Source organism: Porites lutea, chromosome 11 (genome assembly GCF_958299795.1).
Source record: "Porites lutea chromosome 11, jaPorLute2.1, whole genome shotgun sequence".
Taxonomy (NCBI): Eukaryota; Metazoa; Cnidaria; class Anthozoa; order Scleractinia; family Poritidae; genus Porites; species Porites lutea.
In genome coordinates this window covers 13,902,021-13,927,118 of record NC_133211.1, presented here as the reverse complement: position 1 = coordinate 13,927,118, position 25,098 = coordinate 13,902,021, and the positions used below count along the sequence as shown (strand labels likewise).

Sequence of the window (25,098 nt, the reverse complement as noted above, 5' to 3'; positions counted from 1 at the left end):
AGTTGTTTTTTTGTAATTACTTTCATTTGGTTGAGAAGATGTGCTATTTGAGAAAACTCATTTATAACACCATTATTCCCAGCAAGAATTGATCCACCGAGTAATTCAAGTCTGTCTAAAAGTTGATGTGGGTTGTTAAAGTAAACCATTCCTTGTCCTATTTTATAATCAAGCGAGCCTAAATAAAGTTTAAGAATGTTTTTGTATTTATGTAGTAAATCTTTTTGCATTTTAATATTTTCTATTTTTTCTTTATCCTCTTCTGTTTTATGTTTTTTTCTATTCAAACCAGCTATTTCTCCTGTAAACATTTTTACATCATTTTTTACTTCATCAAATATTTCTCTGAGTATTTTAGGGTTAGTATCAAAAAAATCATTTGGCCTTGGATATTCCAACATTTGTAATATTTCTAAATCAACATCGTCAATATTTTTTTCAATGTTATAACGTGTAGGTGATTTTGCTTTAGATGTTGATGGTTCTTCATAATCACCTTCCAAAGCTGGTAATTCTCTCATATCAGCTAATTTGTTTAATTGATCAAAACCTTGAGTAAGAGCAAGTTGATTAGCTTGAAGTTGAGCTAAAGTTTTATTTTGCTGCTCATCAATACTTTTTTTAATACTATCTTGAGATTTAATAAGTGGTTTAAATGTTTCTTTAAAACCCTCTCTCATATCTTGTTTTTGCCATTTTGTTTCTTTTATAACATTTCTCACCTGTTTAGTTAAAGCATCAGCCTCAATTTTATTTCTTGCAAGTTTTTTGTATTCTTCAATATCCATTTTATATAATAAATATATAACTATTATATAAAATGGAAATACCAAATTATGATAGTGTCGATGATCCGGATAAAAAATATAAACAGTTATTTCCTTACATGCCATCAGATACTTTTAGAATGTTAATCTGTGGAAACAGTGGAAGTGGTAAAACTAATTTGCTTTATCATATGTTAATTAAACCACTACTATACTATGATGAGATTTATCTTTACGCACGTAATCTAGAACAGGATAAGTATCAAAAGTTAATTCAAAAAATGAGAGATTTAAGTCATAAAATGGGATATGAAATACTAAATGTAAGTAATGATGAAATAATTCCAGTAACAGAAATGGAATATGAGGATAATCAAAAACTTGTAATATTTGATGATTACGTATGTGATAAAAATCAAAGAGAACTTATTGATTATTTCATCCAAGGACGACATAAGAATTGTTCTGTAATATACCTCAGTCAATCATTTTACAAAACTCCAAAGGATATTAGATTAAATTGTTCTCACTACTGTCTGTACGAATTTCCATCATCGAGAGAAGCAAACAGGATATCATCAGAATTAGGAGTTGATAAAGAAACATATAGAACAGCAACAAAAAAACCATTTACATTTTTGTACATTGATAAGCCTAAAAAACGTATTGCTAAAAACTTTACTAGTAGTCTATAATAAAAATATAATTATAATATAAAATGGGAATATTTAACGAACAAAAAGATAACTCATTTGCAAAAGGAATTCAAGGAGCACCAGGAGTTGGATTTAATCTTACTTCTGATGGTGATTATGATATGGTAAATAAAAAAATAAGAAATGTTGGTACACCAACTGCTAATACTGATGCTGCTACAAAGAAGTATGTTGATGATAATTCTAGCGGGGCACCCAAAACATCAAGATTAACAGTTGATGCAAATATAGATATGAAAGACCGCTTTCGTATTTTAAACCTTAAACATCCAAATGATGCAGATGAGCCAGCAACAAAACAATATGCAGACAGTAATTTTCTTAACAGAGATGGTTCACGAACAATGATTGGCAATTTAAGTATGAATAATAATAAAATAACTAATGTTGGTAAACCAACAGCTAATAATGACGCAGCAAACAAAAAGTATGTGGATGATAAACCTTCCTCATCAACAAATCTAGCAATTGATTCAAACATTGATATGAGAAATACATACCGAATTAAAAATCTAAGCACACCACTGGATGCAAAAGAACCTCCTACAAAAGAATATGTAGACAATACATTTCTTGATAGAGATGGATCTTATCCAATGAAAGGTAATCTTAACATGGATAATCATAGAATTTTAAACCTACCAATTCCAATGGGTCCTAAACAACCAACACCATTAGCCTTTACAGATATAAAGTATCTACATGTTGGTGGAACAAATAAAATGTTAAACTCACTTAACATGAATAATAAACCTATAATTGGTCTAAGACCACCTTTTAATGATACAGATGCTGCAACCAAAAAGTATGTGGATGATAAAGGATTTACAACAGGTTACTTAAAAAAAGATGGAACAGATTATATGAGTGGAAACTTAGATATGAACAATAAAAAAATTATTAGATTAAGTAATCCAACCCAAGACAATGATGGTGTAAATAAAAGTTATGTTGATAGTCTAATTCATCACACTGCAGTTCAACCAAGTCATTACAACGATCAATTTACTTTTCTTATGTCTAATGCAGCACAATGGACTGATGAAATAGATACTGGAACTAGTTTTGTTATATCAAAAATAGCAGACTTACCTCCTTCAAAAGGTAATTTTCATAACTATAACCACAAAGTAATTTATGTAAAAATAAACAAAAATTCTCAAGGTGGATATAAGTACAAAATGTCAGTTAACTTTTACAGATTAACCGCTAATGTTGATTACACACTATGTTTGGAAATACTAAACACTGATTATCAACTTTGGCATAAGTCTCAAATAAGTGTAGACAAAGGAACTTCATCAGGATTATCAATTGAAAATGTAAGTGTAAAAAAACTTAGTCATAGTTATATAGATGCAACAAATCAATCACAATATATGTATTACCATAGAATAATAGTTAATTTTAAAAAGTTGTCAACTGGTAATAGGTTCTTTCTTCATTTTCTTGTTAATATACCACAAGAAGGAAGTGACTTGTCTGTTTATCCAAGACAGTTTTCAGGAGTTTATTTTGTTACTTATGGTATTGTGGGTAAAGTAAGCAATATCGACCCAGATAAAGTTTATGACTATCACACAGCATTTGATATAAAACCAACAGAAGTTACATACAATGTTGACATAAATGCAAATAATAAAAAAATATTAAACATTAATCTTGATAAAAATAATAATAATAGTGCAGCAACAGTTGGAATGGTAAATGAAATTAATACAGCAACAGTTGGAATTGTAAATAAAAATTTACCTTTTATAAAAAATTATGTTTACAGAAAATATTTTGATCATTTTTTTGACTTTAGCGATTCAAACAATTATGTTCTAAATAAAAGTTCAATTGGTGTTGTGTTTAATGCTTTGTCCTCTATTACAGGAAATTCTGCACAAAATATTACATTTCCAAGTAAAACAATGGATAACATAAAAGAAACTGGATTAAGAATAAATGATTATAAGATATCTTTTAAACCACCAATTAAAAATACAAGTTACACTTTATGTATTGTTTTTTCTCATTTTAAAAGAAATAATTTTAGTATAAAGAAATATGATGTGTCTAATGCAAATTCAAGACAACAACTTTTATTTTTATACTATTTATATGTGACTCGTGCACTAAACATAAGTATTGGTAATGTAAATAAAAATTTAGCAATACCAGGTAGTTTTAGTGGAAAAAAAATAGTTTTATGGTTAACAGAAAGTATTAATGATAATATTACAAAAGTTAATATAAGTAACTATTCCGCAGACTTAGACGCTAATATTGTAAGAACTTCAGCTAACCTTGAATTTGAATTTTCGTGTAAAGATTCAGTGATAGAAAAATTTATGTACTCTCCAAACTTTTACGACATTGACTCTTCAGTACATCATCATATATTACTACAAGAAAAGATAAACGGAAATTATGTATTATAGACTAAACTAAGATTATATATATAAAATAATAAAATGAAGGATATCTTTGATTTTAATCACATAGACCCATCTCTATCAAAATCTGATATTAAAACAATAAAAGATTTTTACAGTTACTACCATAAAAAATATTGGTGTTTTAAAAGGTCTTATAAAAGTTATAAATTTCTTGATAATTTTTTTACAATCTCTGCAATATGTTTAGTAGCAATAGGAACTATTACTGGGGGAATTACACTTAATCCTGTTATTCTTGGAGTTGTAAATGGTGCTGGTGTTATTATGACTGGAGTTGGAAAAAAACAAAATTATAAGAGGAAAATTGAGATGACAAAAATTGCATACACTACTTATGAAAAAGTTCTTGTTGAACTTCGAGCTGTACTTAGAGGAGATGAATGGGATAAACAAAAATTCGTAGATAGAATGAAACTAATAGATGATATGATAATTGATCAATCTCCTGAACCAGATAGATTTGAGATTAAATATAATAATAAGTTTAATCAATAGTTTCAATATTTTATTTTAATATTGAAACTAATAATAGTATAATTTTTCTTTTATTAAAAGTTTTTTAAGTTTTTTATAATCATGTTTTGAGTATAAATCTTTTTCTTTCTTTTCTTGTTCTTCATTCATGGTAAGACCATAACCTTCAGCAAAATAAGCATAAGAATCTGCTTCTCTTTTATGTAAATAAAATTGTTCTGGTGCATCAGTTTTTTCAAGAAAACTAACTAATTTTTTAACCTTTTTTCCTATTACAGGATCTTCAACCTCAATATAAATTTTAATTGGAATATATTCATATGTATCATGTTGAAGATATTTTAATAATCTATTAAAAACAAAAATATCTTCAGGATATTCTCCATCACCATGCATAATATTAATAATTTCCTTAAAAGGTATTTCGTCTTCTCCCTTAACTTCTTCGTCTTCTCCCTTAACTTCTTCGTCTTCTCCCTTAACTTCTTCGTCTTCTTCATTTTCTTCAAGTCTAAAACTAGTTAATTTTTCTCTTTGTTCAAAAGTGTAATTTTTTCCATCATTACAACCAAGAATACAACCTGTATCTTCAATTAGTTCATCAACCATATAATGTAAAACACTTGGATGAAGTTTATATAAAATTTCACAAATTTGTTCTAAATTTTTTAAAGATCTAGAATTAATTTCAATATGCATTATTTTTATTAATACATATATAAAAAATAAAATAATTAAATAAGAATGATAAAAACTATTGTTAATTACGTTAACTTTTACCATCCTACAATTAAAAATATAAATCAAACAGAAGATATTATAAAAACAGCATTGGTATATCGATTTTTATACGAACATTATGTAAAAGATTATATTTCACTTGAAACAATAATATATCGTTTAGATATTTTACCTATTAACTCTAATAGTTCGATAATCAAAAATCATTTAATATTTCATAGAGCATTTAAATCTTTTTACAAACATTACAAAGCTGGAAGAGGATGTGTTTATGTATTTGATTCTCCAATAAAAAGTGAAGTTCTTGGGTATCTAACCGGTATTTTGTACTGGATTTTTCATAAAAAAATAATATAATCATTAATAAAAAAAATATAATCATTAATAAAAAATGACTTCTTGCATTATTTTTAAAAAAGATCTTGAAAAACTTGGTAGAAAACTAATGAAAGATTTTTATATACATACACATGATAAATACATGTTAACTTTTCCTGAAGTAAAATTGAAAAGAAAATACTATGATTCATTTATTATCAAAAAATATTTGATGCATAAATTAGAAACTGAGGATAAAAATGAAGCTCTTAAAAATTTGTCGGATAAATTAAAAATTGATTTGCAAGATGAAACTCTTATAAATTTGTATTCTAAAGTAAAACTTATATATGCAAATGAATCACCTGAAAAAGAAACTTTTAAAAAATTGTTTATAGATTTAGAAAATGAGATTGAAAATGAAAATCTTGATTTGGATTTAATATCTCATTTTATATGCCAAATGAAATATAGAGTAAAATTAGATGAACAGTTAGATATGGAACTCGATGAAGATCTTTGGCATATGAAAAAAGCATTTATTCAACTATATAATGTATATGATCATAACTATAGTTATTTAGAACATAGCAAATACTTTAGTAATTATAAAATAAATCAAGATATGTTTAGTAATATCTTTGGTAGTATGAAAGATATGTTTAGTAATATCTTTGAAATATTTGATTAAAATTTTATATTAGGCTAATAATATAAAATTATTTTATCAGTTCTTTATAAGTTTCCCACCATCTATCATAAGTTTCTAAAGTTTTAGGACTTATTTTAAGCTTTATACTTTTATACTTTTCACACCCCATTTCATCCAAAATTTTTTTTATTACATAAGTAATATTTATCATTCTCTTTCTAAAATATTGTTTGTTAATATGGGTCATAATGTAATTATCTATTTTTAATAACCTGTTGTAAAGTTCACATTTTTGTTCATCAGGAAGATCTATTAGTTTAGAAATCTGATTAACCTTTTTATCGTAGTAATACTTCCTATGATAAATACTCTTTTTTCTATAATGTACCCTATCATAATCTTTCACATCATAAAATCCTAATACATGACCGTTTAACATTCCACATTCATAACATATTTTTTGACCAAAATCAAAGAAAAAAGATTCTGTATTTTTACAGCCTAAACATGAAGATACTGTTGACTTATCACCCTGACTTTCTTCTTTATAATTATGTAAAATATTGAGATATTTTTTTATTTCTTCTTCTGTATATGACATTTATTATATTTAATTATTTTATCTTAAAATATATTATCTGATAGCTAGAGTATGTATTTGATCGTTTAATACTTTTCTCTTATCATCTCTATTGCTTAGAGCTACTTTGTTAACCTCTTTAGAATATATATCATGTTTCTCACTTCTTATTATTTTCATAGTTCTCATTTCTTTTTCACCAGAAAATAAACATCTTACATAATCATCAAATATTATTGACTTTTTTACCACATTTTTTTTTATTCCTTTACACTTTTTTAACTCTTTTTCATCCTCAAGTTTATAACTGTATAGTTTAGGCCTTAATCCAACAAAATGAGTTATCTGTTTTCCTGATGCTTCATCCTTAAACTTGCCAATTACTTTTTTGTTAACTCCTGTTAGTATACCAGAAGGATGATCTGTTGGATAATCGCTAGTATCAAATTTATTTTTTATATCATAACATATATCTTTATAAAAATCTTTTGTTTTAATCTGATACATTAGACTGTCAGTATCTGTAAACAACAATTCAGCTTTTTTTCCATATTTATCTTTGATATAATTATAATGAAAATCAAACATTAGAGTTTTTGATAAGTCTAAAATTGCTTGACCAACATATACTGGTTTATTAAAATACACTTCTGTCTTTTTCATATGAATAGCAATAAGATTTCGATCAAATATTGTACATCTATCAAAGTTTGGACGACTTGATAGTTTTAATGCTTTTTTACGGTCATCAACAAGTTCTATATTTTGTCGCTTTCTAATATTTTCTATTGTTTTACCAAAAACTGAATTGTTCATTAGTTTAAAAAAGTCTTTTTCAAAATTGTTTGCAGCAGATTTTCGAAGTTCTGTATTTTTTCTTATATATGTCTCCATCCAAGGAAACTGATAAAATGATATTCCTCTGTGAACAGCAGTAATCCTCATACCCAACTCAAGACATTGTCTAAGAGCTCTGTAATGAATAACATAATTTTTTCTTGGTTTAAAATGACATATTAGTTTTTCAACTCCATCAACCTTCATTGTCTCAGGTGCAAGAGGATAATCATTATGAAGATCCCATAATTTTGGTGGATAATCCAAATCAACTTCAAAAATATATCCCTTCTTACCAGTATTTGCCATACTATTATTTGTTTTATCTAAAATTTCCATTACCTTTTCTTTTGTAATATTGGATAACCACTTAAACCCATGTGTTGGTAAATTTTGAGACATAGCCCAACCATAAAGATTGTTTGCGTCCAAATATTGTATAAATGATGATTTCTTTTCAGGATTATATTTTTTCATATATTTATTATTTGCTTCTGCATATCTTTTTGATATGTGTGTTATTCCTCCACGAATACCTTTCTCAAACATCATTAACATATCGTAATCACTTAATAATTCTAAACATTGTCCTGTTGTTTTTAGACATGCATCCCAAGCTAGTCCTGGAGATGTGTAGTAATGAGCTGGATCTAATTTGTAATGTTTAAGACAAGTTTTTCTAAAGTTTTCAAACACATCTGCCAAAAGCATTACATCAGATTTTAAATAAAGATCGTGGTAGTCTCTTATTGTTTTGCACCCAAATGTATTCCAAACTTTAATAGCATGTTGGTAATCTTCATCACTTACATCTTCATCATATAGTTTTGAATAAAACCCCTGTTTTGGTGGTAATTGTTTTTCAGATAATTTATCAACTGATGATACATAATCATAAGGAAAAACTCCTTTACGAGTTAGTAATGTTGTATTATTCTTAAAAGCATGTTTTGTAATATGAAAATCATCTTGGTTTAAATTTGAAACAAGATTGGCTAGTGATGTTTGAAGAAACTTGAATGAGTCCACAAATCTAATTTCAAAATTTATTGGAATAATATCACCATTAATATGTTTGTACTCTCCAACTTTAATAGATTTAGAAAATGAAATATATTTTTCTTCAGTAGATGGAATACAACTAAGATTACCATCTATTTTAGCAAGTTGTTTAATAAATAGATGTGCATCATAACCCTGAAGATTGTGAAATATAACTGGTAATATTCTTGGTTTTTTACACATAAGATTACATTTGTTATGTGCTGCTCCACGGTACTCACCTGTAAAATGACAATGATCTCTAACTCTATCTTTACCTAATTCACCACCACAAATATGACAATTAACCGCATTATTAAAATCTTTATTTGATTTTTCACTCATTACTAAAGGTTTTGGTTTACGATAAAAATCTTCATATATCCCTTTAGTCATTTCTGTAAGTTTTTCTACAAATATTTTAGCAATATCTTCATCATCTAATTTTTTTGTATAAATGATTGGTTTAATTCTTTTATTAACAATACCCTTTGTATAAAAACAAAATCCTGATGGTTCATGTTTTTGATAGTTATAGTTGTAAGAATCTTTAGGATTGGGGGAACAGCTATTCATTGGTTTAGTAAAACATTCAAAATCTGCATATACAACAAAAGGAATAGGAAGTTGTTTATCATAATTAGTAAAATGTAAAGTTTTGTTTTTTTCTGGCATTTTTACAAATGCTGATTTATTACTAGAACAATATTTGATGTGTTTATCTAATAATTCTGGTTTTGTAAAATAACAAAGACATCTCTTACAAATTTGTAAAGGCTCATATGTTCTTGAAGTAATTTGACTACGTACAAGGCGGGAAAAGTTTTTAATTAGTGAATAATGAAATTTACCATCTTCTTCATACAAAAATAAATCAATAGTATTTTTACAATCTTTCTCAGCCATTTTCAAAGGATAAATAGTTTCTCCATCATTTGAAAAAACATTTATTCCTGGAAGATTTGGATTAAGTTTTTCAAATTTGTTAATGTCTTTTACTTTCATTGGAAATGTAATTCCTTTAGTGTTAAGATCATTCTCATACTTTTTCAAATCTGCAAATCGACTATCATTCTTTTCTCTTGGATGAAGATAACGAAGTACTGACCAAATAAAACATTTATCATCTTTATTTCGAATACTAACAATTGCTTTTTTTCTCATAATCCAATCTGGAAGAGGAATATAAGAAGAACCCTTTATTGGTTTTAATTGAGTTGTATGAATATCTAATTGTACAATTTCTTTAAAATACCACCCACTACCATTTTGTTGATAAATAGATATTTTTTCACTAATCTCTTTATAACTATTACTTAATATATCTTCTTCATCAGTTGATTTAAAATTATTAAAAGTACTAGAATTAAAATATGATTTATCTTGAATATATAAATATTTATTACTATCTTTCGATACTTTTTCTTTCTTTTCCATAAGACAAATTAAAACAAACCTTAATTTAGTATTGCGATGATTTCTAATAAATTTTTTAATAGTATGATAATAATAATCAAAAAACTGATAAGGTAAATAACCTGGTTTCCCTTTTATAATATTTTTTTTAGCAAATTCGTTTAAAGCTGATTTCTCAACTTCAATTCCTTCTTCATACTCTTTTATAGCTCTCTCAAGAGCTTTTCGTAAATAGTCTGGAGTATCTTTAGGAATTTTTCTATTTTTTATACATTCCTCAAAATAATCCTCGAATGATTTTATCTTTTTGGTAACCACTTTAGACTTAATCTTTTTTGGTTTAACTTTTGGTTTAATTTTACCTTGTTTAATTTTATTTCCAATATCTCTCACTTTTTTTATTTTTTCAATCACTTTCATCTTCTCTTCCAATTCCTTATAATTTTTCTTAACCTCTTGTTTGTCTTGTGATAAAATTTTTTTTAATTCGTCCAAAGACAAACTCATAAGTTGATTATTTGTAGATGATTGATGAGACATAACTTATATAATTATTATTTTATTTTTAAGTATTAAATCAAATTTATTTTTTCTGATTCACTTATTTATTTCTATCTCATCTATCAATATTAACAAATACTTTATTACAGTGTAGTATAGTAAATGTTGACATTTGCCTCACTCACTTTTATTTCTAACTCTTCGAGCAAAAGAGCGACTACTTGTTAAAATAACTTTTTACTAACTCTTCGAACAAAGAGCGACTACTTGAGAACGAATGAAATGAGAGAACAAGAGGAGCGACTTTGTGAGTTGAGTTAGTAAAAAGTTATTTTAACAAGAGGAGCGATTTTGTGAGATGAGTTAGAAATAAAAGTGAGTGAGGCAGATGGCAACATTTACTATACTACTCACCTGCACAGCCCCCAAACTGTACAGAAAGACATCATCCCCCCCCCTCCCCGCCCGCCGCCTCTTTAGGCAGAGAACCTGGTCTTGCAGATCATTCAGTGGAAGAAAACTTCTCCCAGGAAGAGCACCAACATCAAAAGGACATTGGATATTTTGAGAGCAACGCTCGCAGCTTAGGTTGGGACAGGAACAGCGGTAGTAGTCGGAGGTGCCTGGGTCGAACTTAAGTTAGATTTCACTTTACGGCTGCCAAGGTTCTGAACTGGGCGGTAATTGTCGACAATGTTCATGGTGCTGTTCATCTTTAAGGATCGCAGCGCATCCAGCTATAAACAGGAAAAAAAGAAGATGATTTCGTTTCTCTTACATCGAAGGCGACACCAAGACACGAGGGTTATAATGTATTACACCTGTGCATATTCCAGGGAATGCTGCCTGGGGACGAGGTTGAGTTGTTTTGGTTGTGAAAACAAATCAAAGAAAGACTATCGTCAACTCGTGGGTACGTTGTTAAGAAAATAATCAAGTACTTATCACCTCTGGTTTTCCCACAGTGAATTTTAGGAAATGATAGAAATTCAGATTACAAATACACTATCCTTGTTCTGGAAACACAATACTTTTCTTGCTGTTTATTGCACTTTAGTAACAGTTATTTAAGTATATATTTAAAAACAAAAAAACAAAAAAAACAGCAAAACAAATAGGCAAAAAAGACAAAACAAAAAAGAAAAAAAAAAGGGAAGAAAGGAAAAAGAAGGTTACCAGCAGAATTTGAACCCAGTACCTTCGGGCTGACACGACCTCACATAGCCACTACGCCACTGAGGATGGTCACGAGATTTGGCGAAAAGTCTCACCTTTAATGCCTTTTCCATGGAACTTCCGCCGGCAAACGACCGGGGTGAAACGATCGAGCCATACTTAACCGATTGAAAAAACGACTCGAAGCAATCGGATGAAATTAAGGCTAATTGAAACCAGGCTACTGACAGTAAAAAACAATGTAAACGCATTTCATGGCAATGAAAGAACATAAGCGATACAAAGCCGACACAAATCCTCCGCGAAGTAGGATGCAAAACATTTGCTTATGTTTTCTTATCTCGATTTCCGCTGTTATTTTAAAGGTAATGCTCAAACTCACATCCATTTCCCCCCGTGATCTTGGGGAGTCCTTAAGAAGAAGAAGAAAAAGAAGTGCCTTTATTTACCATACATTTCACCAGTCCGTATTTTATAGTCCATATTTTATACCCAGTCCGCAGTCCGCAGTCCGTGTTTTATACTGACCGCCATAAATTCATTCATACACATAACCTACTACACTACTACAAGGTAGGAGATCAAGCCAGCGTCGAAGTTGAAGGAGTCGAAGAGAAAATGCTCATCTTCTTGTCAAGTTTAACGCCTGGACGGATCAAAGGCTTTTGAATCGTACTTATTTGAAAGATTCCTGCGTGTCTTAAATTTGGTAAGACCTCTATCCTAACCGTGCTGTAGCGCACGATGCACGCTTTTCAGCGAGGAATTTGATGCTACCGAACTTCGGCGAGCGCGTGCTTCTTTGGAAACGATAGATCTTCGCGCTCTCGAGTTCGGACCCGATTAATTACGAAGTGCGTCTACTACGAGTGAGCGAGTGACTCATTTGCATATCTCAGTCCCTGCAATAACTCGTGGTACGCTCGCGCGTACCCACGAGTTAAAAATGGCGGACATTTCACTCTTTTCAAGAGTAAGAACTAGGCGAAATTATAGCTAAAAACTTGGCAAGAACAGCAAGAACACAACTCGAAGGGCGACATCTGCTATTTGGAGAATATTTGCGGAGCTGAACAACCGTGCACTATCGCGCATCGCGCATCGAAGGTGAACTTAACATCGATAAAGGTAAGCATGTTTTAGCTTTGTTTTTAAACTAGGAATTATTTTGAATAAATAATAAAACAATTGTTGAATTCGGCTTTCGTATCAAATGAAGAATTATGGAGATCTCAGAGGGTGTTATCCGTCGAGGCCGTATAACACCCTCCTCGATCTCCATAATTCTTCATAAGATACTCAGCCTCATTTATTAATTGTTTTAACTATTTAAAAATAGTGATGCTGGCTTACTGACGTCTGACACAGTGACACAAAGAAGGTAAGAGAAAAAGTTGTGATTTTCCCAACACCCGGCAAGCCATAAAGATTGTTAGAGAGACTATTGAATTTTTTTTCTTTTTTAACAAAGAAAGAACGATGTGTATCTGCAGTAGGGGTACAACCTTTAGTTTCTAGCCAACTCTTTGCATCATGATGGTTCGGGTGTTCATACTTCCATTCACTCCATGTGATATTTTATTTTGAACTAGTCGTACTTTTAACGTAATCTTTTCAATACAAGCTACACTCGGCTCAAAAATATTTTAATTATCATCTCCCACAGTTCACACCACTTACCTATTTTAACTATCTACTCCCACATTGACGCTTCATATAGTTTCACTAGTTCTTTATTATTATTATTATTATTATTATTATTATTATTATTATTATTATTATTATTACTATAAAATCTTTTTCTGACTTATTTACTCTACTTGTCAATTGTTTGTATTAATATTATTATACCTATGTAGGGGAGAGAGAGAATTTCAGTTGGGAAATTAGACGTGGAGTCTATTAAACACACCTTTTTATATTTGCATCTTCTCTTAGTCCTTTTTCTATTTCTTGCACTTCCTTTTTTAATGAATATTCTTTTAGTCTTTTTTTCTATTTCTGACATTTATTCTTTTTCCCGAACTCAACACGGGAATGTCGGGCATATGACCTGGTGCCGGGTTAAAACATTCCTGCCAGTTGTGCTATGCCCCTGGAAATTCACAACTATTAGGAGCCTTGGTGTCGATACATCCACTGTCCTAAATATATACCCGCGGGTCTCTTAACCTTTTCTTTCCCATGTTTCCATGTTTTCTTTTATCTGAAAATTATCTTATCATAATTCAGGATGGGTGCCTTTTTTTTTCTCTTTCTCTCTCTCCTCCTATGGTAGTTGTTTTTATGACTTGAATCCCTTGTTCTTCTTTTTTAACACCCTCCACTAATAAGAACTGTTTAACTGTTTTTTTTACCTACTTTCAAAGTTTTAAAGAACGAAATAATATCATGAGTGATTATATTTTCTGGTTGGCAGTTTATCCTTTTTTAAAAAAGTTATTTTTTAAGTAGGATAACTGCCCTTTTCCCTGCCATTTTCTTTGTTCAGGCGCCTCTCATTTTGTACGTCATCATGCCGGATTACCTATATGATGTGTGCGCCAGAAAAAATTTTGCTTCCTTTTGCGGGCCACATCCATTGAAGAGGAGTTTTTGTCTCCTAGCTGAGGAGTTTCCATTTATTTTTCTCGCTAATTAGTCTACTGCAGAGGTTTTCTGATATATTTTAGAATAAGTATTCAACTACTTTTTATTTCCAAGACCTTTCAGTACTTTCATGTGCAGTACCGCAGACATTTTGCTACGGCTGTAGCTAGTGGATCTGTTTGCTGTAGACACCAGTTTACCTTCAAAGTCCTAAGTTAAAAACTAAGTTGTAGCTATATAATAGACTAACCCTTCAGTTCCTATTTTTTTATATTGCACTGTATATTTTTTGTTGGACGTGGCTGCATTGCAGTTTGTTGGTCGCTCAATATCAGTGCTTTTTCTAACAATTAACTACTTTTCCTTTGACCATTTTTATTTGTGTTTTTATGCATACGACACTCCCATTTACACACACCCTCCCTCCCTTCTATCTTACCCACTGCTTCAGTGGAGACTTGGGAATCCTTTCATTAGGGATCCCATACTTTAATCACCTGCAATACCACAAAGGTTGCTAGGTGAATCTACTGTTCTGAAATTTTTTTCCCACAAAGTTATGGTGGGTACCTTTCAGTAGGGGTACCATTTTGGGTACTAGTCAACTCTTTGAATGGTTTATTGTGTTCATACTTTCCATCATACAATTTTTATCAAACGTTATTTTTACTAATAATGTCTTTAATTATATACTAATTATTAATAGTTGATGTCTTTACATACACCTTAATCAGGGTTAAGTTACCGTTATCCCTCCCCTCTAACTTCTCCTCTTTTTTTCTATTTCTTGCATTTTTTTTCCTGGACTCGACATTGTATCTTTGTGTTAGACATGGCTGCATTAGACAATATTCACACTACATATAATTACACTTCATCCATTAACTGATACTACCTTTATACCTCCTCTTACTCTTTTGTACTTATGATTTTTATTTATGCAATACTATAGTGGACATAGCTGCATAGCAGTCTGTGGGTGCCTCACTATTATTGTACCCTAACCCATTTATGTTTCTCATTTTATTTTTATGCTGTGTTACTGTGAGACTAACTGCATTGCAGTTTATTAGTCTCTCAGTTACTTTGCTTAACCATTATCCTCACCTATTTTATGTCTAATTTTTACTTACATACACACCCTCTACTCCTTCACCCACTGATGGTATCAGTGAAGGGGAACCCATGTATTTGGTGATCCCTTTCCCAACACCCGGCAAGCCATATAAGGTTGCTAGAGAGACTACTGATTTTTTTCCATTTTTAACAAAGAAAAACTTAATTAAAGAAGGCTGCTCCTAGGAAGAGCGCCAACACCAATACGACATTTGATATTTTGAGAGCAACGCCATCGGTTGTAACAGAAGGGGCAGCCGTTGTAACAGAAGAGGCAGCCGTTGTAACAGAAGGGGCAACCGTTGTAACAGGAGGGGCAGTCCTTGTGACAGGAGGGGCAGTCGTTATCATGCCAAAGCTGGCTTTCACTTCACGGTTGCTGAGCATCTGAACGGGGCGGTAATTGTTAACAATGTTCACGGTGTCGTTGTACTTCATCATACGCAGGACATCCAGCTGTAAAGTGAAAAAGAAAATGGGATTTATTTCTTCAACGAAAGATGGAACATGGATCTTCCTACCCTCAAATAGTCCACTGATTGCGCGTGAGCGGTGTTTGGAAATAGCCAATGAGAGGAGCGTATGTAAAGTGTCCGTGTTCACCACGCACTGGCGCGTTGTCATTGAATTTCCTGAGCGCACGCCAGATTGCCCAGAAACAAAAGTTTTCTGCAGTTTTTCCCACCAAAAACTCATCGCAATACCCATGACGAGGGAAAGAGGTGAGAACTTTATCTGGCCTTTAAGGATTTGGTGTTCTCATGCCGAATCAGTGCGGTCTTCTTTGATAAGGGAGAGATTTGTGTGTTGAGACTGCACAGAGTAACCGGTCTTGCTTCCCCTTATGTAGGAAAACAACACCCAACAAACAACGAGCCGCAAAGCCGTGGAAAACTGGCGATAAACTGAGCAGGCAAAAAACTCAGCCATGGATACACAGAAAAAGTAACGACAAACCCAAGTTTGGGTAAGTGAACTGATTTACTCTATATTTGTGCCTATAATTCTACCTTTTAACAACTGTGTTCAATTTTTCATTCAAAGTCTATAAATCGTTTGTAATATGCAAAACAGTATCGAAACACCCAGTAATTTATGCACCGAACTTGTGCTACTTTTTAATTCTTGCATAATAATTATTAGGACAAATTTTCGTGCAAAATGCTTTACGTGAGACATGTTGCGAAAGGTCCGAGAATCTTCTTGTTTATGAAAGGTTCTGCAACATCTCAATCCCCATACTATAATAGTGAAATTAATGGTCGAGCTAATCAGAAACAAAGACCAGAATTCTTCGTTTAAAACCTTCATTTAGTGTATCAAAGCGCAGCAATAACGTCAATCTCGTAAGTTTGGTCGAGATGGGGAGCTGGTAACAGCTGGACGGGCATATATTTTTTTATTGACGGTTATGGACTGCGAACTAATTTTGAGGTCCCCACCTCTAGAATTCCAGAAGACCATAACTTTTAACTCTCTAAAAGTCCAAAATTAAAAGACGTATGCCAAAGAATTAAGGGAACCGTCGAAAGAAATAGGAACGTTTTCTTGTCGTCAAAGAGGCCTCAGTGTTATATTACTTTGTTCAGTTTCTTTTCTGTCCAATCCCCATAGGATAAAAAGCCAATCGAAGACTGTTATATTTAAACAACACCTACTTTCTTTAGCCAATTTACGTACTCTTTGGCTGCTTATAATTATGCATATAAGTCATAAAAGAGTTCAGTTTTGAGAACATCAAGACACAGAGAAATACCAAGAAAAGCTGGTGCTGACCAGAGGGAGAAAATACTTTTTTTGTCTCCGTTTATTGGGATTATAGGGAAACAAGATTAACCTGTTAACTTTTTTCCTAAGGGAACTATCAATCAACAAATCGACAACATTTTTTCGTAGTCTGTACTCTTATCGACCATAGAAATGATGAGTGTAAATTTTCAAACCTCAAATGGAACAACAAGTTGCAGGCGAGTAGTTTCAATGAAACGCTTACTAAGCAAGTGATGAAGTGCTTAAGTGAAGGTATTGGGTGTCCCTGAGCATCTGAAGTTTACCAGCCACTTAGAAGAACTATCTAAAAGAGTATCTAGGAAAATAGGGGTCCTGAAGAGACTGAAAATTTTAATACCAACATTAGCAAAGCTTAGCCTAGTTTAAAAATCTTTTATTTTGCCACAATTAACTTATTGTCAGACGGTATGGCACTTTTGTAGAAAATCTGATAGCCCGAAGATTGAGAGACTGCAAGAAAGAGTGCTTAGATCAGTCTGTTGTGATAAATGCAGTGCGTACGATTGACACGATTGACCGTTGTAAGGGCTAAATTCCCCTCATTGCTGAACCGAAGGCTGCAGCAGATATCAATCGTAATGTACAAAGTTAAGTATAATTTATGCCCTAGTTATATATCCGATATTTTAAATTTAAGCAACCGAAGTTATAACCTGAGAAATTCAGGCAGTTTTATGATTCCAAGAATAAACACCACCACCTATGGGAAACACAGTATTAGATATATTGGCGCTGTAATAACTATGGTCCAAATTGAGTATGCACAGTAAGAGTTCTTTAACACTTGCGTCTTTAAAGAACCAGGCGAGAAAAGTGGACATTGAGGACCTCATTAGAAATGAAACCTTAAGAACTGTCACATGTGTAACTCTGAGAATAATTAATGAAGCGGGCAGGGTTTCCGAGTTTGTTTATTTTAGGTGTTTGATTTTCCTTTTTAGATAGTCAGGTGTCCACAATTAGTTTACACTCCATGTAAGCTAGGCATTTGAAACATTAATAAGGTCTTTATTATTATTATGGCTTCGACGTATACAGGAGCTGTAAACAAGCTGGAGCCCATATGGGCCACTGATAATAGTTAGAAAAACATGAATGAATCAAATAAATCCCCCATGCATCCTTGGAAAAGAACTATAATAATAATAACCAAAAACAAGAAATTGCAAGTTTTACCTGAGCCTGCGATATCTCGACAGGATCTTTGAAAACAGTCCAGGTAACAGCCTCTTGGCAATCCGGGGTTGTCAGGGAGCCCGGGTATCGATAGTACTTGGTCTTTTCCGTTGGAAGGAGACTCATAAGCGGAAAGGCTGAAAATTTTATCTCGTCCCCACCTGTGGATTGAAAGACGAATTGTGATTACTGACAATCAAACAACGTGCAAGATATATGAAATACAGTATGAGTATTTTTGTGAAGAAAAATAGCAGTATATATCATGCAAAAAGGAGAAAAACGGGTTAAGCAAGAGCACAAATGGTTAGCTTTTGTAAAAAGTCCCTTTCTGAAAAGCTAATAGAATGCTAGCCACATTCATTAACTGTGTATATTACGCGTCTATTCAACGACCTGCCTCAATGCCGAATTGCAGTTAATTAACCTCGGAATACGGTCGCCCTTATTTGGTACGTTTTGCGAGAGAGGCGTTTGCGTTCGGGCCTCAAAAATAACGTGAAGAGTCGCAGCAACGAGGAGTCATGATGAGAGGTGGCTGTATTCTCATGCTATCATTGAGGTGTCAGGCATCGGGCATTCGCGAAGCATCCACTCTTAGATTTTCCATTTAGTTATTTCTAATCTCCAGAGTAAGATATTTTTGAAACCAACCGTTTCAGTGTGAGGTCAGCCTCAAAATGTCTGAGCAAAAGCTCCTCCTTTACGAGAAAATTTTGATTTAAACATCACAGCCTGTTTATTTAACACTAGAGACCATTAAAGTTTGAGACGAGAACGACTACGAACTAGTACGAGTTTTGACTTCAGGTTTTCTCGAGCTGAAAAATAGACATCCCGGAAAGCTTTACTGTACTTTTTTTCACTAGAAAAGTCAGCACTGTTATCTTTATTGAAGGAGGTTAAACCCTCGGTATCCCGGTCGTAAAATGATAAAACCTGTAACCTTTTTTTATATATAACTCGTTTCCGCCACCACGATGACACTCTTGCAAAAACTCGTATTAGAATGACGACGGCTATCTCATTTCCCGCCAAAATGACGCTGGTTCATGCACAAGCACTGCTTACTATTCAATTGATCCTTGTAGTTGTCCTCGTAGTCTTCCTCGTCAAAGGAATCTAGAGGTCTCTATTACTTTCGCAACACAGCACAAAATGTAAAAACCACTTACTCATGTTTTTCACATAGCTGATTTGATCCAAGAATTTTTTATAGGCCTGATTTTCGTTTGAGCCAACCTAACATTTAGAAAGTAATAACAAAACAATGAATATCTTAATTCCTTTTCAAATTATGCACTACGCCTTTGCGAATAACGACCTTGCCTTTGAAACTATTCCACTTTCAATATTTGAAAATACTAATATCTGTGGAACTATATACCACAGGATATTAACCTTGATTAAGTCATTTTCAGTTTATGTCACCTTAAAAAGGCAACACCTTTCGACAAACTTGAAGAAGCATAAGCTTGCGCTTTTTCATACAACACAATTGATGCCTTTGTCACCCCATGCAAGGAAATCCGAAATAGAATTCTGGATCGACGCTGTGGATTCCGGATTCCAAGTACTAGATTCAAGATTCTTTGTCAGGGGAACAGGGATTCCGGATTACAAACGAAAAATTTGCTGCATTCCGGAATCCACAGGCAAAAATCTCGTTAATTCCGGAATCCGGATTACCTTACATGTAGCTACTTTTGGAAAGGAGTATGGGACATGGAAACAGACCTGGGAGTGAAAGGATGCGCCTACCTGAAGAAAGACACCGAGAACGGCCAAACCATCAGAATGAGACAGTGACTCGACGATGTCTGGGTATTTAGTGTTATAGCTGACAAAATGAATCTGCAAATTGAAATGAGCTCGTTAGTCATATGAAGAGAGGATATCTTCTCTTGTTTACATACTACCCCACAGCTAAAAGCATGGAACTTTTTTTATAACATAGTATAACCATTCTCTTAACGCGCTGCACAGAAAAACAAACGCTTCAGTCTATTGGTTGGTTTCAAACACCCCCAGTAATCGTCTAGTTTGAGAGAAAAATCCTTTTTCTTAAACTGACCTTGAAAATTGCTTATTTATGCCTTAAAGAGCAATGGAAACTAAGCAGAAACAAAGGTACCTAAAGTTAAATACTTAAATGTTCGTAAGGATGTGTAGAGTATGGTTTGGATTCGTCGAAATAATGTATATGCTTTGCTCGGCGAAATCCAGGAAACTCAGTTTTAAGGGGAAGACGACTGTCATCCCAAGTTATATTCATTTGTGAACAATGGAAGTTTTCTTACATGTTGCGATCATTAAGGATTCTTTATAATTACTACCTTGCTGCAGTGTTTTTTTGAGTAAAGAATTTATGTATTTCTGTGTAAAAAGCGTTTTTCATGGCTATCCTTTCAGCTTTTGCCAAGGTAATTACTTCCATCATACAAAGCTTAACGCTGCCGCATAGCATCAAACATAACACACCTCGGCAGGATACATCATCCCGTCCACAGTGTGTTCCGATCCTTTGTCGTTGCTTGATCCCCAGTGTAAGTGAAACTGAACGGTGGTGTATGTTCCGGTAAGGTCACCCCCGCTTACGTTGTACACATTGCTGTCAAATGAAATTTCCAAGCCTTTGCCTTTGTTTGTAGCGGTAAAATTGACACCGGGTGGTGTATTGTCGTAGTTGACAAGTGTAAAATCACCCAGGTTTGAGTCATACATGACTGTGGTGGTGTTGATGTCTATAGGCGACTGTTCCGTCCCGGTAGTGCATACGCCAGGCCAATTGCTTGGTCCTAGGGAAGAGTTAGAAGGTCCATATGATGTTAGGTGCGCAAATCGGTTATGTAAAGTCTCATTCATTGATAGCAAGCGTTTCCTTGCGAGGAAGGAGCGAAAGTGTACGTAAACCTTCCCCGGGGTTTGTGGATGAGCGGGGTGGTAACAATGATTTGGAAAGGTAGAAGGATAAAAACAGGAAAGTTACACATTAAATAACCCAACTCAGACTAAAGAGGACAAAATTGAGACCCTATTATATAGAAAACGAAACATACTCGTATAGCATACACAAGATAGTATGCCGTCACCGAAGATAGCCTAACGGAGGGAAACTCTATAAAAAAGCAATTTTGGAGGAAGAACGGAGATATGTAGGTCAAGCAAAAAGAAGGAAAAAAAACTTACCATCAGGAGCATTCGCATCATAGCTCCAGCCTAGAAAAAAAAGATAATAAATCAAGATTAAAACCGGCTTGAAGTGGAATAACCATGCCACAACGGGAAATAAATAAATAAACCGAATAAATAAATAAATAAATAAATAAATAAATAATAATAATAATAATAATAATAATAATAGTAATAATAATAACAGGATACAGTGGTACGGTAGACAACTGTCTTGTTGATTGATCGGAAGGTAGCTTTGGATTGTCAGGGTCGTTAGCGTATTCAAATCAGTGGCAGTGGATTGACGTTTATTTATTCGTTTTTCCGGGAAAAAAACAAATTTTCCTCGATCATCAGTGCCATAGAAAGTTACAAAGAACTTTTACTGATCTTGAAGAGCCCTGATTATTGGCCCTGGAAATTAAGCCACGACGTCCGCTCTGCAGGCCAGCGCTCTATACCAAGCAGGCTAATCAGGCTGCCGCGCTACCTTATGAAATATAACGTTTTTGGCTCTAGTTTTTTCACTAACTTACCTGCCGCCAAGGCAACGGAAAATTCAGCTAAGTATACAAAAGTTAACAAAGTTGAAGTCATGACTTTCTCAGCAATAATATAACTTTCCTGAAAGAAGGCAGAGAAACACAAATTTACATTATTGAAAAATTGTTTGACAGCAGGACAATGGGGCGCTGTTACACCGCAAAATGTAACATTAGCGTAAAATGTAAAATAAACGCGAAATGTAACAACTTGTGACCGAAATTCTAACAACTTTTTAACACAAAATATAACAAGCTTTTGACGCAAAATGAAATATTATTTTTAACGCGAAATGTAACAAAGCAAAATGTTACAGTCTCAAAATAACTGAAAAACTTGGACGTCGGAAACTCGTGCATGTTTTGACTTTTTGCAGGCATTTGGGTGCGTTATTATTCAGCATAATGTTTTTACAACATGCTTGCTTGGTGCTCAAACGTCGATTACTGAGATCCTATCTTATTAGGAGGTGGATGGCAACGGAGGCTGATACAAGTTCCTTATACACAGGGTCCAGAGTGGTTACCTTTGAAAATATATCAATTTATTTGTTTCAAGTTATTCATACAGTAGGTTCAAGCCGAGCCCCAAATTCGAACTGAAGTATTTATTGTGAACACAATAAGTTCTGTATTTTCTATTCTTTTTATTTTATCTCATGAAAAATTTCTCATTGGATTCAAAGCCCTGCGGGCAGATACATTCTGCAACATATTTTAACCTCAAGTAGCCTGTCACCTTAGAACAGCTTTCTTAATGGTTCTTAAAAAGTTTGCACACACCCAAAAATAAACCACATGAAAGTGATTTATCATATTTCCAATTAAAACCTGGTGTGCCAATATAAAAATGGCTTCTTTTCGGTACTCCGAGAGGCTTCCAGGCGTGTTGCACGAAGGATCTAAGGTGCTGCAAGAGGCCTTCATATATTTTCTGTGCTCCGGTTTTTGCAAAAAAGACATGCTTTTTACGCATGTTTTTTTATGGATGTGAACGCAAATTTTGTAGGCAAGTTGTTAGGAAATTCAAATTGTCTTATAGGACTCTTAAGAACTTTCTGGATTACAGACAAAATTAATGCCTCGTTAACCGCAATCATAAATTATGAATTCTTTGCTGCACCCATTCAGCCATGTATCAGTCACGTTCCACTTTATCAAGAGTGGACAGACCTCTTTTACGAAGCCATCATTTTGTAAGTTTAAAGATATGGACATTACAGTTTCATCCAGAAAATTTCCTGAAGAAGGGCCGAGTCATGTTCTTGGAGCGTTCTGATTTTATGAATTCGCTCATTGTTTAATCATGAATGAATAGCTTTTCAAATGACCTTAGTGCTCGTGTCTCTTTTGGGCCATTTTTGTAATTTTTGTCCCTAAATTTACAAATTTGCCATGGTAAAGGGTCCGGTAAACCTTCAAATATGTATAAAAAAATAATCTACAGGGGTAAAAGGGCGAATACTCTTAAAATGCTAAATAAAAAGTAAATTTCTACTTGTCTTCTATGTTTTTTTTGCAACAGACTGAGTCATAATATTTAAACCGTTAAATTGATTTCGAAACAATTATCCATTTCTGTTTTTTCGAGGACAACAGGTGAGTTATTAAACAAGACCGTCTAATGAATGAAATATACAGTATACAGCACCGGGTGGGTATCGTTAATTTTACCCCGATCTCCAACCGCAAATTAACTGATTATGCACTGCCTGAGCAGTTAGGCGTGAGTGATCATTTATAGTGCAAATTTACGGTTACATAAACTGATTTGGGGTGGGGATTGTGTCCCTTGTCTCCCCATGCTCCACAGTCCGTGGCAGGGAAGTGCAACCCCTGGTTGCACTTTACCTCACAGTAAGGCTTGGCCCTTGGAGACAGGTCCGGAAAAATATCCACTCCGTGGTGTGGACCCCCGGTCCCACCTGATCTGTACTCCACCCAGGAGGGCCACCCCCCTGGTTCTCCTTAGTTCCTAGTGACTGAGGATATGGGCCTCACCCCTGGAGACTGATCAGGACTCCTGTCCAGGGTGGCTACCCCCGGTACCACTCGATCTTGTCTCCCCCCAGGAGGGCTTTTCTCCTGGTTGCCTTACCCCTAGAGTTAGGTGCTTCCCTGCCACCAGAATTTTGCCCATTCTTTTGTATGTTTTCTGTGTATATCGGGCATTGTGCGTAACCACCACCAATTGGAAAGTTTATTAAAAGCTAGTTAATTAACGTTTGCATACAAACAGATATCTGGAATAGTATGGTGATAAACAAAAAAGCCAACATACAAACAAACAAAACTACTGGAAACAAGCACATATATAGTGTCAGTCTTGTCACTGAGTCCAAAAACATAAGGTTCTAGCGAGCAGCTAGCCGCCTATCGCCTGATTGGCTCTTACGTCAGTAACATTTGGAATACGCACAAGGCACTTCTACATTTAAGGTAGCAATCCGCTTATGCTATGGACCAGGAAGTTTAGAACTTAATATTGCAACATGTAGGCTATTAATGAGGGAAAGCCGATGAAACTCTCACCTTTTTCTTGGAGTTGAACACACCGATGTGACTTGTTGGAACCACAAACCTGAGGGGCGTTAATCTAATGACCGCTATGGTTTGTTTTAATCGATACTTCACCTATATAGCAGGGAGCTGGTTACTTGATGATCGGCTGAATCTGATTGGTCGGTGAACAATAATTGAAAATTATTATCATTTGTCATTATATCCGACACAATACGTTGTGTAAGGTTTTAATCATCCAGGCGCGTGCACAAGTATACTTTAATTTCCAAACAATTGTTTTTTCTTCATCTTCAGAAAAATGGGCGTCCACGCGTATCATTTTCCTATCCGTTTCTCTCCCGTTCACACATACAACCGTTTGTGTTTTAAAACAACTATTTTTTACTTATACTGGCCTAAAAGCATTCCAAAATATTCCCTCTCTTCCTCTGAAATCAAAGTTTGGTCGACAAACTTGTAACTTCAAGTACTTTTACCTAATGGTGTAACTCAAAACATAACAGGTACTTAGTGACTTCGGAACT

At 33.5% G+C, this 25,098-nt stretch overlaps 2 protein-coding genes across 2 annotated transcripts; both read right to left on the bottom strand.

Moving 5' to 3' along the window:
* Nucleotides 1-6,746: 6,746 nt before the first annotated feature.
* LOC140953240 (uncharacterized) lies at nt 6,747-8,966 on the bottom strand. Its single transcript, XM_073402740.1, has 3 exons — nt 8,813-8,966; nt 7,640-8,407; nt 6,747-7,321 (listed from the first exon to the last, which is right to left on the bottom strand). The coding sequence occupies exons 1-3, from the start codon at nt 8,964-8,966 to the stop codon at nt 6,747-6,749; spliced, it is 1,497 nt and encodes a 498-aa protein (XP_073258841.1).
* A 6,564-nt stretch (nt 8,967-15,530) lies between these two features.
* LOC140953239 (carbonic anhydrase-like) lies at nt 15,531-24,649 on the bottom strand. Its single transcript, XM_073402739.1, has 8 exons — nt 24,584-24,649; nt 22,046-22,133; nt 21,525-21,554; nt 20,817-21,133; nt 20,097-20,189; nt 19,511-19,577; nt 18,336-18,496; nt 15,531-15,824 (listed from the first exon to the last, which is right to left on the bottom strand). The coding sequence occupies exons 2-8, from the start codon at nt 22,104-22,106 to the stop codon at nt 15,531-15,533; spliced, it is 1,023 nt and encodes a 340-aa protein (XP_073258840.1). The 5' UTR covers nt 22,107-22,133; nt 24,584-24,649.
* Between the last annotated feature and the right edge of the window lie 449 nt (nt 24,650-25,098).

Excerpts from the sequence above, each read along its gene's own strand:
- LOC140953240 (XM_073402740.1), bottom strand. The coding sequence starts at position 8,966 with ATGACTAAAGGGATATATGAAGATTTTTATCGTAAACCAAAACCTTTA. Across the intron at positions 8,408-8,812 it reads AGATCATTGTCATTTTACAG|TTGATAAATTATCTGAAAAA; the intron begins GTGAGTACCGTG and ends ATGTATCATCAG. Across the intron at positions 7,322-7,639 it reads TAGACAATGTCTTGAGTTGG|TATATGTTGGTCAAGCAATT; the intron begins GTATGAGGATTA and ends TTAATAAACCAG.
- LOC140953239 (XM_073402739.1), bottom strand. The coding sequence starts at position 22,106 with ATGACTTCAACTTTGTTAACTTTTGTATACTTAGCTGAATTTTCCGTT. Across the intron at positions 21,134-21,524 it reads TGATGCGAATGCTCCTGATG|GACCAAGCAATTGGCCTGGC; the intron begins GTAAGTTTTTTT and ends ACTCTTCCCTAG. Across the intron at positions 20,190-20,816 it reads GGATGATGTATCCTGCCGAG|ATTCATTTTGTCAGCTATAA; the intron begins GTGTGTTATGTT and ends TTCAATTTGCAG.